Genomic DNA, 16,262 nt, shown 5'->3' with positions numbered 1-16,262 from the left:
AACACTTGCTATGAAGCAGACTCTGTCCAGCATTAAAATATTTTATTCTTGCTGAAGTGCCACAAAAGCATTGCAAAACCACATGGTTTGGCTTTTCTATCTTGTGTCTCATCTGTGCCCGGCCAGCACTGCGGCTGTTTCTCACTCTTCCTGTTTTTCTCCCTTAGGTCTCACATTGGGTGCTTTGAAACAAAGCCAATAAAAGGAAAACTTAGATAAAAGACCAAAATGAGGAAACATCGACATTTGCCCTTCACGGCAATGTTTTGCCTGCTTCTCTCAGTCTTTTGCTCAGTTTGTGCCCAGCAGCAAGCAGGTAAGACCAGACTGCTTTACCTGACTTCACCCCTGTACAAATGTGCTGCTAGTTTGCACAGTTTGGTTTTTAACATGCATGTCGATCGTACATTGTGGTTTACCTTCTGCTCCTCAGCTCCCACTCGGCTGAGGGTCCTTTCGGACCCAGACCTTAGCCAATGCGCGTGGTGCCTTCCTGAGCATGTTGCCGGCCGGTGGTGTGCCTTTGAGGATGCTCTGTGGGGGATGGAGGTGTGGGATGTGCACCCAGGGTGGCTCTGAATGTGTTTTCTCCTGGGCAGAGCTATTTTGCCCTCCTTGCATGTGTAGGAGGGATTTTTGCAGTGAGAAGAGCACTGGCACTGACCTGCAGAGGGGCTGTTTGGCTTTTTTGAGAAAAAGCGCTGGTGTCTTTTGTGTCATGGGGGTGGGGTGGGTGTTAGCAGCAGAAAAAATATGGAAAACGCATTCCGGCACCCAGGCTGCTTAAGGCCAGCAGCCCTTCCTCCCTTGAGCACTGCTGCAGAGCCAGCAAAGCCCTGAGTCAGAAAAAAAATGTGCAGGAGACCATGGGCAGCTAGAAGCTGAGCAAGCCTGAATTCATGCGTGAAGCTGCAGGCATCTTTGTCTGGCTCAGGGCTGGTGTCCAAACCTGTGCGGTGAGGGGAGAAACATCTCACCTCCCCTTCCCTGGGAAGGCTGTCCCCTCCTGTCCCCCAATGCCTGCGGTGTCAGGGTGCTGATGGCTGCCTGGTTTTTCTCTAGCGCTTCTAGTTTTGCTGCGGGCGGTAAGGGGAAGCTAAGCTTCACTTTCACCATGCGAAAGAGGCTGTTGGTTGTTTGGGTGAGGAGGAGGAGGAGGCATGCTTGTGCTGACTGGTAGAAAATCCTAAACCCCCATCTGTTTTTTTAAAGCTGTCAAAACCATTGCCGTGGCTGATATAATATTTCTAGTGGATTCCTCTTGGAGCATTGGGAAGGAACATTTCCAACTCATTCGAGAGTTTCTGTATGATGTTGTAAGAGCTTTAGATGTGAGAGAAAATGATTTTCGCTTTGCCCTGGTCCAGTTCAGCGGAAACCCCCACACAGAGTTCCAGTTAAATACCTACCCCTCTACCCAAGATGTCCTGTCCCATATTGCCAACATGCCTTACATGGGGGGAGGCACCAAGACTGGAAAAGGATTAGAGTACCTAATCGAGAATCATCTCACTAAAGCTGCTGGAAGCAGAGCCAGTGAAGGCGTCCCCCAGGTTATTATAGTGTTAACGGACGGACGATCCCAGGATGATGTGGCTCTGCCATCATCTGTCCTTAAATCGGCCCGTGTAAACATGTTTGCGGTCGGCGTGCAGGATGCAGTGGAAGGGGAGTTAAAGGAAATAGCAAGCGAACCCTTCGATATGCACCTTTTCAACCTAGAGAATTTTACCGCTCTCCACGGCATAGTTGGAGACTTAGTGGCGAGTGTCCATTCATCCATGACTCCAGAAAAGGCTGGGGCCAAAGGACTGGTTAAAGACATCACAGGTAATGGCTGACTGCTGATGGCTCCCATCAGCATGGTATCTGCTGGCGTTGCGCTGTTTAAGGCCTTTGTAGGGGCAAGACTGAGATGGATGTTCAGAGGTTTAAAAACAAAGGTTTGAAGCATGTGGCCCCATGTTTGTAGCTATCAGGCGTGCTGTTGTTTGCAGACCGAACTGGCATCCCTGCCAGAGCTGCCAGGAGATAGTGCAGGAGCCCTTGGATTGGCAGCGGCCTGTTGTGGCGATCCTTTTGCGCCTGTGGCATGGAAATGCAAATGTAGAGAGCTCTGCAGATTTATTGAATTGCTCCATCCTATCCACTCCCAAGGCAGGGAAACAGGTGATGAACACACCAGCTGTCAAGGTGACTCTGAGGCCCTGACTGAAAACCCTCTGGAGACCAAGAAGGTCGCTGCAGGCGCTCTATGAGGGATGTTCCCTTGCAGCTAGCAGGGGAAATAGGCAATGTGCTACTCCAGAAAGTCACATTCTTGGCTGAAGACAGCAAAAGCAGTTCAGGGAAGAACTTCTTCACTGAAACCCCATCCCTGATCTGGCCCTTAGCCTCTCTCCTTATACGCTTGGAGAAAGCGTGCGTGGTTAGAGAGTCCCTTTTGCGATGCCACTCAAATGCCTTCTTTACAAGCCAATGGCTTCCACCTGCCGGAGTGCTGGACCCTTTCTGACCCATAACTGAAACCTCTCTGCAATCTACGTTGGCTTCAATGGATCTGTGCTGACTGCAAGCTGGGGGCCCAATTTACGGGTGGAGGCGGGGGAAGAGTCTTCCTCTGTCCCTTCTCTGTTTATGAAATTTCAGCGTGGAAAGCGCCTTCTGAACAGCTTCGTGTTTCAAAACAGAAGTCCCAGAGATCAAACCTTTCTTTTTATTCCTGAGACTCCATCTGAAGGTCAATAGCTTGTGGGGTGATGTAAGACAACAGCAGTGTAATGAGGCAGTGTAACATTAATCCCCCTGTGTTGTCTTGCCTGATTAACCCTCACGCCAGCCCCACTGGGTGCTCTCCATCACTGCATGACACCGAGCAACACCAAAAGGCTGTGCTCACATGTGTTTTTATTGTGCAAAGTGCTTGACAGGGCAAATATCCAGGTCACGTGAAAGCCACAGGGAAGAAAAGCAGCTGACCCAGAAACATGACATAACATTTGCCAATTCCAAGAAAATCATGTCAATATAGGTGGAAAATGAATGTTAACCCAACCTGCTGACAGCACTGCAGCAGCTGTTCGGCATCTTCACTGTGAAGGACGCCGGTGCTTCCCTGTAGAAATCAATAGGGAAATTGGTCTTTGGAGTCTGGCTGTCATCCTCTGGGGCATGCCAGCAGGCAACCCCATAGTACATAAATATCTGGAGTCACAGACATTTCTTTAAAAGCTTTAAAGGCAAATCCCTGCTTCATGTATATCATGCATTTCCAAGTTAATTTCGACTCAAAGATACTTTTTGCAAATATTTCCTTGCCCCCCTATAACAGAAATTTCAGAAAATCCTACTATTGTAGCTTTGCCAGTGTGTGACTTGCATGGGCAATCTATGGAGTATGATTAAACCCGGGAAAAGATGTTACAGGTCCTAAATGTTGGATGACAACAATGTGCAAAGCACGGTACAAATAACTGCATAAGAGTTTAAGAAGACATTTTTTTAGCTGATAACTCCATGTAGCATTAAAGTGTATAAAAATGCCATGGATGTTATGCTAGAAATGAGCCCTAATATGAAACAGAAAATTAAAAAACCCTAGGTCCCGTAGTACTTCCAGTATAGAGTACTAAAGCTGTTGGTCTGTGGCAGTCCCCAGAGCTGACTAGCATAAATATGAAAGTCAGCCTCAAGTTTGCCCTGATGTATTTGTTAAATCTTAGCTGTCTGTCTCATCTGAACCTCCTTGCTTAGTTGTGTAACAAGCATGCTTTTATTTGTTCTCCAGCACCAGCTTGTTCCATAAATGTGCACTGAAGTACAAGAGTTTTTTTTTACAGTGATGACAAATTATCCAACGCATCTGCTTCATATTTATTTTCTTTCCTGTGGGAGCGACCCATGTTGCCATAATGACACTCATTGGTGTCTGAAATCTTGTTCCTCAAAAAGATGTCCAGGGTATCTAAAGCAGCACTGGGTACAACCACTCTGAAATTTCCCTTTCATTTATATGATAAAGTAGAACGTGTACATCCCAAGTGAAAATGGCACAGTAAAGACAGCCCTAAGGACCCCTAAATTTCATTTCAAGGATGGAAAAATAAATCCTGGAACCCTTTGCAATTCTGAGGCACACTGATGTTCTTCAAGCCAACACTGGCTATTGAGATGGCCCAGAAAAGCAATGATGCCCTGTAGATCTTCTCCTTTGTCATTGGATTTGTGGTATTATTTGAGTCTCTTGGTGACATTGCAATCTATGAAAACATTTACTAGAAAAACAACTAAACAGGCCCAAAAAAATAAGAATAATGATTGGCAGTGCTGGTTGATAGCAAAGACTGCAGGTTTATTCCTGGCCTTGCTAAACTACATGCCAGTTCTGCTGCTGGTTTCACCTTCGACTTTCAAAAGTTGAGAGCTGGGTGTGATTTCCAAATGTTGCTTGTCATTTATTTGCAAATAGTCCAAAATTTGATTTCTTATCAAGATTGGAGAGTGATAGCATGGAAACATCCGAGCATGCTTTGGGGTCTTCTTCCCCCCCGCCTTTTTGTAGGCGCACAGCTCTTGGTGACGTTATTGGTAAAATTAGTTGAGCAAAAGAGTAAAAGCAGACACCAGGGAATTTCGGGTCTGCTTCGGTAAGTCTCACAGCAAAAATGCTTCCCCTCAACAGCCATGTTCATGCCATATAAAAGTTTTGTTTGGTGTGTGTATATTCTCAGCAGATGCTTGTGATCATCTGGGTATGGTCACAACAAATAGAGTTGGATAATTGTGCCATGACTGATTTCATCACCCTGTTTTAACCTGATTCTGCATTCCTTGATTGAATATCTAAAGTCCACATGAAAAATATGTACCAGACCCCTCTATTGATAATCAATGCATCTTTGTGCAAAATAATTAAGGCAAGACAGTTTTTGCATGGCACAGGTTGACAATTGTGTGGGTCAGCTTGCTGGACAAATACCATCATGTATATGCTGGCAGCTGGTAAAAGAGTTACAATGCAAGAACAATAATCAAAACCTTTTCAATTGTTTCTAACAAATGCATTTCAAATAATAATTCTTCATGGTGGGAGAAGCCAACATATTCAGCCACTGTTTTTAACCAACAAAAGAGCAGAATTGCAACAGAGAGGCTAAAACTTTCCATGCATCCAGTAGATGGTGGCTTTTGTTCCCCCCCACCCCCTCCAAAAAAAAAAGACACTGCAATGAGGAAGACCTCCTACAAATATTACTGTCCTCACCCGCTATCTTCAGGGTGAATTACAACCAAAATCCACATTTTTCTGTTGGTTCTGTCTAAATATTTGGACAGTACAGGTCACTGATAGAATGGATCTAGATTTCCAAAAATTATATTTTACCAAGTCTTCTCCTTGTGTGCCTATAATGCTGACGGCCATGTAACTGCAGCTGCTGGCTAAGGTTGTGTCCGCTCGAGCCGTCTCTTGGTGAGTAGCAGACACTGGTATGGGGCTGGGAGCTTGTATTCAATCAGAATGCAGAACTGAGAGGCAAACATCACCTACTCAGTGAACATGTGTTTTATTTTCTCATTTTCGTGTTTCTTACTGGTTTTCCAAGAAACATGTCAGAACACTGTACAACTGCATGTAATCACTCATTTTAATGCTTTCACCTTTTGCATTTCTTTTTTTAAAGCTCAAGAGTCCGCTGACCTTATTTTCCTTATTGACGGATCAAACAACATCGGAAGTGTCAATTTTCAAGCCATACGTGATTTCCTTGTAAATTTGATTGAAAGCCTCAGAGTTGGAGCTCAGCAAATACACATTGGGGTGGTGCAGTATAGTGATCAACCCAGAACTGAGTTCGCTTTGAACAGCTACTCCACAAAAGCGGATGTTCTGGATGCCGTGAAGGCACTTAGTTTTCGCGGTGGCGAGGAAGCAAACACCGGTGCGGCACTGGAGTTTGTGGTGGAGAACCTCTTCACCCAGGCAGGAGGCAGCAGGATAGAGGAAGCAGTGCCTCAGATTTTAGTGCTGATAAGTGGTGGAGAGTCTAGTGATGATATCCGAGAGGGCTTGTTAGCGGTGAAGCAGGCTAGTATATTTTCGTTTAGCATTGGGGTCCTGAATGCTGACAGTGCAGAGCTGCAGCAGATTGCTACTGATGGAAGCTTCGCATTTACTGCCCTGGATATCCGTAACCTTGATGCTCTTCGAGATTTATTACTGCCCAACATTGTTGGAGTGGCCCAAAGACTCATTTTGTTAGAGGCCCCAACCATTGTGACTGAAGGTACGTATGCCTTTCTAGACTGTTGCATATTGATGAATGAGTGAGCTTTTGCACGCTTTAAAAACATAGGGTTTTTTTTTAATTTAGATTTTTTTTTATTTTTGCAATGCATCTCTCTGTCCTGCTTATGGAGAAACAATGGAAAAAAAATAGCTCTTTGGCTAATGTGCAGGAACTCATTTGCCCAGTGGGTTATCTTTTGAAAACTGTGAGGTTTTGTGTCAATAGCTGACATGGCATGGGTTTTTAAAGGACACAAGCAGAGTATTAAAAAGCTCATATAATCCTAATTGGGCTTTCTAAGCACCCTGAGGGTAAATACTGCAGCACTGTCCTTTCTGAAAATATTTATGTCACATAAGCTTACATTAAGTGTCAGCTGAAAGTGTCAAGAGAATGAAATCTGACTGGAAAGCTATCAGTGATGTTAAATTGATCCTTATTTCACAGTGTCGAAGTTATCAGCTTGCTGAAACAGTAAAATACCGTACCTCATTGAAACTGTACACTATCCTTGAGAAAAGGGTGAAATCCCTCTGTTGTTGAACTTAAAAGCAAAACAGCTCTTCGTTCTTCTGAAGTGAAATCCCTACCTTGCTAGCATTAACATGTATTTTCCCTTCAATCCGTAAGCTAACAAAGTTTACAGCTTTCCAGGAGGCCACAGGAAATGAAAATGTAGGTGTCCATATTCCACTTAGGTCACTTTGTCACTCTTAAGTCCCCATTGACACTATTTCTGGATTAGCATTATCTTGGGTACAGTAGAATAATGAATATCTGGATTTGTGGAGCAAGTAGGTGATTAAGAGTTTCTCGCCCTATGATTCTATGACTAAGTTAAATTTACTGATAGAGAAGCTTTATGAAGAAATAATATGTCGTATTTCAGAGGCCCCTGGAAAGGGCCAGGCTGGAGTTGCTGCACTTAATTACCAGAGCGCCTAATGCGAACAACACTTTTGGGATCCAAGTGCCAGTCTGGAGTTCTGTACATACTGTTCAACTCATGATGTATGTTGACATATAAAACTGCATTCCAGATGTCTTCGCTGATCTGTGTCTAAACATGGTTGCTATCCCATGGCTCAAATCAAAGGGAGGAATTTGCCTAAGAGATCATTTTATGACCTTGCCTTGATTATTCCAGGAAAGAACATAAAGCACTTTTGCTTGTAGCACTCCACAAGAACCATATTTAGCTAAATAAGCTGAAGTGCGCACGTCTAGCTAAAATGTGCATGCCAGGACCCATGCAAGACAAGGGAAAACCTCTCTTTAATGCTGTTTGAATGGTAAGATTAAACATGTTGGCACATATGGGTTCATCTGGACTTTCATATCTTTCACTTAAAATGACAGCTCATTTGTAGAAGGTACTACAGTAGCATCAGCCTGTGAAATTATATATAGATGGATACGCTAAATGGACAAGCTGGTATTTTCAAAGAAGCTTTAGGGAATTTCCTTTGCCTAGTGTTCATGGAAATTAATTTTGACCGATCTGCGTGATTCACACTGGTGCCTTGGAAGTCTGCAGTGTAAAGCACTGGTTTGGGACACATACCGCAGCCTGTGAGTTGCCATCAGCTTCACTGGGCTCATGGATCAGACCCTGTGAGATGTGTACAGCCTTCCTTAAATGCTTTTGCTTTAATTGTGTCCATTGAATTTAGCACCGTGGGGTGTTTCTTCCTGTGGGTTTTGGTTTCGGTTCTTGCCTTCGTCTTCTCTAAGGATATGTACTGCAGGATTTGAGAGCTGCAAGAGGAATGAGTAACAGAGGGAACTCTTGCTTCCTGGCCTTCCTTATCTCTGCAAAGCCACTTTGATGTTTCCCACAAACTTCTATATAAAGTCAAAATTTTCCAGGGTCTCCATTTTTGACTATCGAGCTGCTGTCAAGCTAAGGAAGTGCTTTGGACATCTCTCCTGAGTGATACAAAGCAGGGATTTCAGCCCTTGTTATCCCTTTGGAAAGTTTTCTGTTTTCAGCCCTCTCCTCCTCAGAGTAACGGATGAAGAAAAAAACCCGGCTGGGGGGATGAATGCTGGAAGTCTCACTGCTCTGCAAAGGAGATAGTTTAAACAAATCCTTGTTGCTTTGTGAGTAGCTCTGCTTTGATAGCCCAGGTAGTCAACTGCAAGCCACCAGAATCTCACATGAGGCTGCGGCTAAGAGAGGGCTACACCACATTCGATTCCTGTAGGGTCCCATAGTTTTGTGTCCAACAGCACCATGATGGGCTATTTTAATCTTCACATTTTGACAATCGGTCCTTATTTGAACAACTTCCAGCAAGGCTTTGGAGGGGCTTTTGCAAAGGCTCGCGCTTGCTCTCAGAGGCAGTTCTCTGGGAGTCCCAGGACAGAGGGGACAGCAGAGTCGCAGATTTCATCTCCAGTTCTAAATCACTCCGTGGGGTAGCCCAATCTCATGGCACTCGCCTGTAATGAGAAACCTGACGGAGACGAGCTTTTGGGAGCACTGCTTTCCATGGCCAGCTGGTGTCCAGCCAAGGAGGACTGCAGCCAAAGCTTTGTTCTTTGTTCAAATCCAAAGTAAACAGCCTTCACACAGAGGAGCCCTGATGGGCTGACGGACTGCCCTTTTCCATCCGGGCAGGACAAGGGAGCGTTTGCTACCACTTGCCCTGAGGGGTGTGAGATCCTGACGATGCTGGGTCTCCTCTTCCCCCACACTGAGTGCTGGGTGTAACAGTGAGCCTGGGAGGTGATGGACTTGCTGCTTTGAATATTAACCCCATCTCAGGAGCCCTTAGGTGGGTAGGCAATTTAAGGACACCCCAAGTTCAATGAAACACAATGATCCATAATGCTCCAGCATAATCTGGAAGCAACACAAGGTTTCCTTTTCCACTTCAATGGCATGAAACCAGGGAGGTGATGATGAGACTGGGATTATTTACGATACTGGCCACAGCTTACTGCTTCAAATAATACATGTGGGTTGTCTAAAAGATGCTATTAAGATTATCTCCCATCATGTATAATGCTTTTATAATAATGGTATTTGTCTTGTTAGTATTTACTGTTTTTTCATGTACATTTGCTGTATTAAATGCGATGGTGCTTTGGTTTCAGTGCCACACACCAGGTTTTTTTCCCCTTGACTATCTTCCTTCATACTTAGCCAGGGAACTGGAAAGCTAATTGTGCTGTTTCTGTGTCCTATGCCATCATCAGTGATAAAGTTTCAGAGATTACAACGTAGGGGACCCGTTTTGTTATAGACATGGCAACCAGAATATAATTCAGCTCTTTCATGACTGGGCTAGCTGTGCCAAGAAAAAACATAAGTTGTTTTTGTTAGATAAGGAATAACATGTAGGATGTGAAGACCCAAATCCAGGTATGTTGAGTAAGTGGAGACTGTTCTTTACTTGTGTCATTGCTCTTGGGAACCTAATCCTTCTGAGACCAAACCGGAGTCACGTTTCAGATGGCTCCACAGCAGACGGTGGGAGCATCACCAGCTTATTTCATCTCATGTGCCAGCTGCATGCCAAGATTTCTCCTGACTGCCTTTCCTTCTTGTTTTGACATGTATATGCATTTTAATATAAAGTTTTACAAATAATGCAATTCTTGCAACACTTCTGTGTTTTAGAAAGGGGAAATATTCAATCAAATTTATTAGCCCTCTGCTAGAACCTAAAAAATAATTCTGTTTTGAAAGCAAGAGCCTTTAAAAAGTGTTGAGAGTAACAGTACTTCAAAAAAACAAGGTGTCTAAATGTTTCTGAACTGTTGTAGAATTGATGCACAGACTGTGGTGAAGGCTTCCGCTAACATTATGTTCATGTGTTACTTGCAGTTATTGAAGTGAACAAGAAGGATATAGTCTTCCTGATAGATGGCTCAACTGCTTTGGGGACTGGCCCCTTTAACGCAATTCGTGATTTCGTTGCCAAAATTGTCCAAAGGCTGGAGGTTGGACCTGACCTTATCCAAGTTGCAGTGGCACAGTATGCAGACACTGTGAAGCCAGAGTTTTATTTTAACACCCACCAGAGCAGAAAGGATGTGATGGCTAACGTGAAGAAAATGAAGCTCATGGGTGGTACAGCACTCAACACTGGCTCGGCACTGGACTTTGTAAGAACCAACTTCTTCACCAGTGCTGCTGGGTGCAGAATGGAGGAAGGAGTGCTCCCCATGCTGGTGCTCATCACTGGTGGTAAGTCCAGGGATGCTGTTGACCAAGCCGCAGCGGAGATGAAAAGGAATCGGATAGTGATCCTTGCCATTGGGTCGAGAAATGCTGATCTGGCAGAACTTCAAGAAATTGCCCATGAGAGAGATTTTGTGTTCAACCCAAATGACTTCCGAGTTCAGTTCATGCAAGCCATTCTTCCCGAAGTGCTCTCGCCTATCCGGACGCTCTCTGGAGGACTGATTGTCCAAGAACCACCATCAGGTAATTAATTACCTTGTCCTAATTACAGAGACAGGGTTTATATGTTTGTCAACTCTTATTCTATCATGTGCAGAGATAAGGGGGATAAAAGCATCAAGCACACATTTAGCATAGCTAAATGTTTTCTCTGATTTGCAAAACGTGCATGAACAGATCAGTGAATTTGGTAGTGTGGTCGTTGTTACAGCCTTGTCCTTCCTTCCCAGAGATTTTTGTCCCATTCCATGTTTGCTGCCAAGATTTAAAGGCCTTGACGTGGAAGATGTGCTTTACTAGCTAGGTACTGAAATCGTTCAGTGGAGGGATTTTCTCTCAATTAGGATTTGTGTAACCTATGAACAGGACACACTGTGAATGTTATAATCTCTTCCCCAGTTTGAAAATAAATCATAGTGGATATTTGCTCAAGAAAGCTTAAAAGTTTCTTCTGAATGTAAAGAAAATAAGCAAGTTTGTTCATGGAGATGTTCAGAGAAAGCTAGCCTGATGCTGTTGGACTGAAACTGACCCTTTAAGAACATATTTACAGTTTTCTTATCATTTACTTAGCTCAAGCCCTAAAAGACATACGAGATTATTGCAGTGTTGATTTTAATTTAATCTGTCTAGAAGATGATCCAAAGCCCCATGAAGCCAGTGGATTCTTTTTCCTTGGTCTTGCCATTGACATCAGTAGACTTTGGAAGCAATCCAATCTCTAGTCATGTCTTTTGAGGCAGTTTCCCGTGCATTTCAAGAGGTGTTCTAGCTGCATAGAGGTCTTATACCAAATTTCTCAGGATTTCTTCCCAACAGAGACACTTGAGGTTGAATTAGTATTGCACTAGATCATATCTGAACCTTGCATTTCTGTCTCATGGCATATAAACATTAGAAAAACAGGACTTGTTTCAGCTCCCAGTAAGGTCAGTAGTGAGGTTCCCATTGGCTCTAAGTGGGTGTCGAACCATGTCCATATTTTTTCTAGTTTCTCCAACTAATTTAAAATTATAAACCACAGTGCAAAAGGAAATGAGTTTTTGGAAAGGGTCGTTAAAGAATTAAAGCCTATGACTGATTTACATGAAGGGCAGACATTTTAAAATCAGTTTGCCAATACTTGTCCTTAATTAAGATGAATATCACGGGACTTATCATTTAATAAGCTTTTTTTCAGAATGCGTTTCCTGCTAATACAGTTTTGCATGGCTATACACCAAACCTGACATTTTTATTTTTTAATGTAAATTAAAAATGTTCCCATACTTTCTTGTTCTTTAGAGCTCATTCATGCAGCTTCTCTTTTTTTCCAGTCCTTCTGCTCTACTGTACTCACAGCTATTCACATATATAATAAGCAAGTAATCATCTCCTAGTCCATAAAATGGCTATTATTAGTAACAAAAGTGATTTTGACACAGGCCAGCCTGTTACATTTCAACTAGATATTGTCTCCCCCTGGGCCTTGAATGGCACTTTTCTGGGGAAAATTAAAAATACAGAAAGCCAAGACAATTTATAAAATCTGAGAGCAATGCCTGTACTCCAAAGAGCCCTTTTCTCCATTTTGATTTTAATATCGCAGTATTTATTTTATATATAGGACAGCAAGCTTACAGAGACGAGGCAAGCTAGAGAGATGGATGAATATAGCCATATATCCATAGGTACATGCTTTAAACAGAAAGATGTTGAACAGAATTAGCAATGGGCACAAATATATTCTTGAGTAACTTATTTGGATGAAGACATCCAAGGGATGCATTGGATGAGCCCACTCATCAGTTATCTGAGATCTCATTTAAAGTTTTGGCATTTTGGTCTGTCACCTAGACATGACGCATTTAGAGCAAAAAGCACAGGGGGATGATGCTGTGGTTTCTTTAGGGTGATGTTGCAAATCTGTATCTCAGGGCTCAGATGCTGGGAGACAGCCTGGGAAGGATTTTTCCTTAATGAGGGAGACGAAAACTGACTGATTACTACCAGAAGAGGGAAATTTCTCCCCACTTCAGCAGCCTGCAAAATGTATGTCTGACATTAAAATGCAGTTTTCTGCCTTAAATGCAGATGTCAAAAAGGCAGGTGTTTCAGGCAGCTGTTGCAACCTCATCGGGACCAGCTTTTGTAAGCCTATTAGTAAAAGCTATTTTACTCAAAATACCAGCGAAATTGCTTAATTGACAGATGTGTTTTTCCCATGCAAGTGGAGCCTGACACTGTGCCACAGGCCAGCCAATGCTGGCTGCATGGCACGAAGGTAGTGTGACCATGGAAGTCACTGCAGGGCAGGACGTAGTCCTAGAGGAGAGGGTGATAGCGCTGGGTGTCAAACTACACGTTAGGTGCCAGAAAGCAGAAACATTCCCTAAAGCTTCATTGGAAAGCCCCAAGTGAATGCACGGTGACTTGGCAGATAAGTGGAGTGTCTTCAGGCATTAATTCAGTGTTGCTCCACCAACATCAACGAGGCTGGCTTTTGCCAGCTAAGGACCTGGTCCTGAACATGCAAGTCTGGCATTAGCAGCTGTTGAAAACATCTGCCATGACAGAGACTGAGCCCTGTTGATAAACTGACGTTTAAGAGACTTTTCAATACAAATCAGAAACCTCCCTTGCCAAATGTTGTCATTTCCAGAAAGTTCCTTGTTATTTCTGTGCTGATCACCCTCTTTCTCCTCTCTATCTCCCACTCTCCCCCCTTCCTCCTAACAAGGTTTACATGTGTGTATGGTGTATGCTGTATGCACACATGAGAAAAAAAAAATCTATTTTTGTTTTCTGTGATGTCTCATGTTGTTTTCTGTGCTCTACTGCAGTTCAAGTAACCAAAAGGGATATCATCTTTCTTTTGGATGGATCACTCAACGTCGGAAATGCCAACTTCCCCTTTGTGCGTGACTTTGTTGCCACCCTAGTTAACTACCTTGATGTCGGCAGTGACAAAATCCGAGTTGGCTTAGTGCAATTTAGCGACACTCCTAAAACTGAGTTCTTTCTATACTCGTACCAAACCAAATCAGACATAATTCAACGTATGGGGCAGCTGAGGCCCAAGGGGGGGTCAGTGCTGAACACTGGCTCTGCACTGAACTTTGTGCTTTCGAATCACTTCACGGAAGCTGGTGGGAGCAGAATAAATGAACAAGTGCCGCAGGTCCTAGTCCTGGTGATGGCAGGGAGGTCTGCCGATCCCTTCTTGCAAGTTTCCAATGAATTAGCTCGGGCTGGAGTGCTGACTTTTGCTGTTGGAGTTAGGAGTGCGGATAAGGCAGAACTTGAGCAGATTGCCTTTAATCCAAGGATGGTATATTTTATGGATGATTTCAGTGCTCTGGCAGCTTTACCCCAGGAGTTAAATAAGCCCATAACAACATATGTTAGTGGAGGTGTAGAAGAGGTTCCACTCGCCCCAACAGGTAATAACTACCTTCCTTCATGTTGACTGCATTAAGTTAATCTTGTTTCTCTTGACTCGTTGTTCCAAACATTCACTTTCACATCTGTCAAAGGTCCCAAATCATCAAAGTGGTAAGGGGGTGTGCTTAACCTTAAATATGTGGCTTGACACTGGAAGCTCTTGATTTTGTTCAAGTCATTGCTCGCGCACTTTAAAACCAGCACAATTTTAAGTCCTTTGGCAGGTCAGGACTGAAGGAGGATCCAAGTGAGTCTATGCCTGCCAGTCAGTCAGGTGTTCCCTTTTCCTTTTCGTTGCCATAATAATGTCATAGCCTGTAAATGCATCATCTGCACTAGCTCAGGATATGGGAGCAAGCACTTTTGGCCACAAGGAGTGGTGTGGAAAGGTTAAAGTCATGCCAAAGAGCACAGAGGAGCAGAGATCTAGCCAGGCACAGGTGGCCGAATCCTTCCCCGGAACCACTCTGTGGATGTGCTGTTATCAGGCTGTCACAGAGGCTGAATTTGACTCCAAATATTCAAACTTTGCCTCTAAAATTAAACCCAAAAGCTGTTGGTGAGCTAACTCTTCTTAAACAGGTATTTTCTAACTAATTTTCTTATTGTGGCTATGTGCATATGAAGACATAAAACCAGCCAGGATTGCTTAGTATGGAAAGGAGACCATTAAGATGAATATGAAAGATGTTAAGATATAAGATTATGAAATGCTTGGTTTTGCCTTGGATATTCAATGAGATTAAAAGGTTGTTGAACGGAAACACATAAAAGGATTTTTCTACTCCCAAAGACGTAACTTACCTATGGATTTAGGTGCCTCCTTGTGTTGTAACTGGGAGAAGTACTTTAAGAAAGTACAGAAAATGCTTTATGTATGTATGAATTAATATTTATTCTTTATCTACTGAGCCTTTAAATAGGAAAAAAACCCTCCACTGCTGTTGTACTTCATGCCTGTATTATTGGCAGATTGCTAGAACATAAACATCACTGACATAATCTGAAATGGCCAATTTATGATATGAGTTATATGATGCGATACAATGTATGATATGACTGGTGCCTGAATTTATTGACTCCTAGGAGAGAGGTGTCCTTGCTTCCCTTTATTCCTCAGATAAATAAGTCAAAGGTACTGTTCAGTCCTGTAGCCTTTGAATACTTTGGTAAATGAAAATCACTTGCTTTGCATATTGAAACCCAGCTAATTTGCAGAGAAGTTTCTAGGATGATGTTTAAGAAGAAAAATGCCTTCACATCTTTTTTTTTTTTTCCCCCTCTTTTCATTTGTGAATTTATTCTAGAAAGCAAGAAAGATATTTTATTCCTGATTGATGGCTCAGCCAACCTCTTGGGTAGCTTTCCTGCTGTCCGCGACTTTGTACACAAAGTCATTTCTGACCTGAACGTGGGTCCTGATGCCACACGAGTAGCTGTAGCTCAATTCAGTGACACCATCCAAGTTGAATTTGACTTTGCTGAACTCCCGTCTAAGCAAGACATGCTTCTGAAAGTGAAAAGGATGAAGATAAAAACTGGGAAGCAACTGAACATTGGAGCTGCGCTAGATGAAGCTATAAGGAGGCTGTTTGTGAAGGAAGCTGGAAGCAGGATTGAAGAAGGGGTTCCTCAGTTTTTGGTCGTCCTTGCTGCTGGGAGATCAACCGATGATGTGGAGCAACCATCAGATGCTCTGAAGCAAGCCGGTGTTGTGACCTTTGCTATCAAAGCCAAAAATGCCGACCCTGTAGAGCTGGAAAGGATAGTTTATGCCCCACAATTCATTCTGAACGTCGACTCCCTCCCTCGGATTTCAGAGCTTCAGCCAAACATAGTCAACCTGTTGAAAACAATCCAGCTTCAGCCAACAGGTACAGGGACCCCCTGGGTTTCCAAAAGGCTGAAAGACACATCTTATATGCCACTTTCAATTTGGTAACTGGGGCAATTAGGTCTGGTGATGTTTAAAACAATTATGTAGAAACTGCATTGTACTTGGATTTTCCTCTGGTCAGACCCTGATCCAGCAAAGCATTAAGGTCCAAACTGAATTTTAAAGATGAATAAGGAAAAAGCCTTCTGTTTGGCTGCAAGGTCTGCAGTAGGTGCTGTTACCAGTGTGTAAAACATGGTAC

The 16,262-nt window shown here is 43.3% G+C and overlaps 1 protein-coding gene across 1 annotated transcript in view; it reads left to right on the top strand.

Annotated features, from left to right (window-relative positions):
* Positions 1–228: 228 nt before the first annotated feature.
* Positions 229–16,262, top strand: part of COL6A3 (collagen, type VI, alpha 3) — a 54,755-nt gene continuing 38,721 nt past the window's right edge. Inside the window, exons 1-6 of the mRNA XM_009887586.1 lie at positions 229–316; positions 1,213–1,830; positions 5,682–6,284; positions 10,123–10,725; positions 13,524–14,123; positions 15,432–15,998. Coding sequence (XP_009885888.1) covers positions 229–316; positions 1,213–1,830; positions 5,682–6,284; positions 10,123–10,725; positions 13,524–14,123; positions 15,432–15,998 — 3,079 coding nt within the window. The remainder of the gene's footprint in view (positions 317–1,212; positions 1,831–5,681; positions 6,285–10,122; positions 10,726–13,523; positions 14,124–15,431; positions 15,999–16,262) is intronic.

The sequence above is a fragment of the Charadrius vociferus genome, unplaced genomic scaffold, assembly GCF_000708025.1.
Source record: "Charadrius vociferus isolate BGI_N301 unplaced genomic scaffold, ASM70802v2 scaffold136, whole genome shotgun sequence".
In the NCBI taxonomy this organism is placed as follows: Eukaryota; Metazoa; Chordata; class Aves; order Charadriiformes; family Charadriidae; genus Charadrius; species Charadrius vociferus.
The sequence above is the reverse complement of the archived record's forward strand: the minus strand, read 5'-3'. Positions and strand labels throughout refer to the sequence as shown.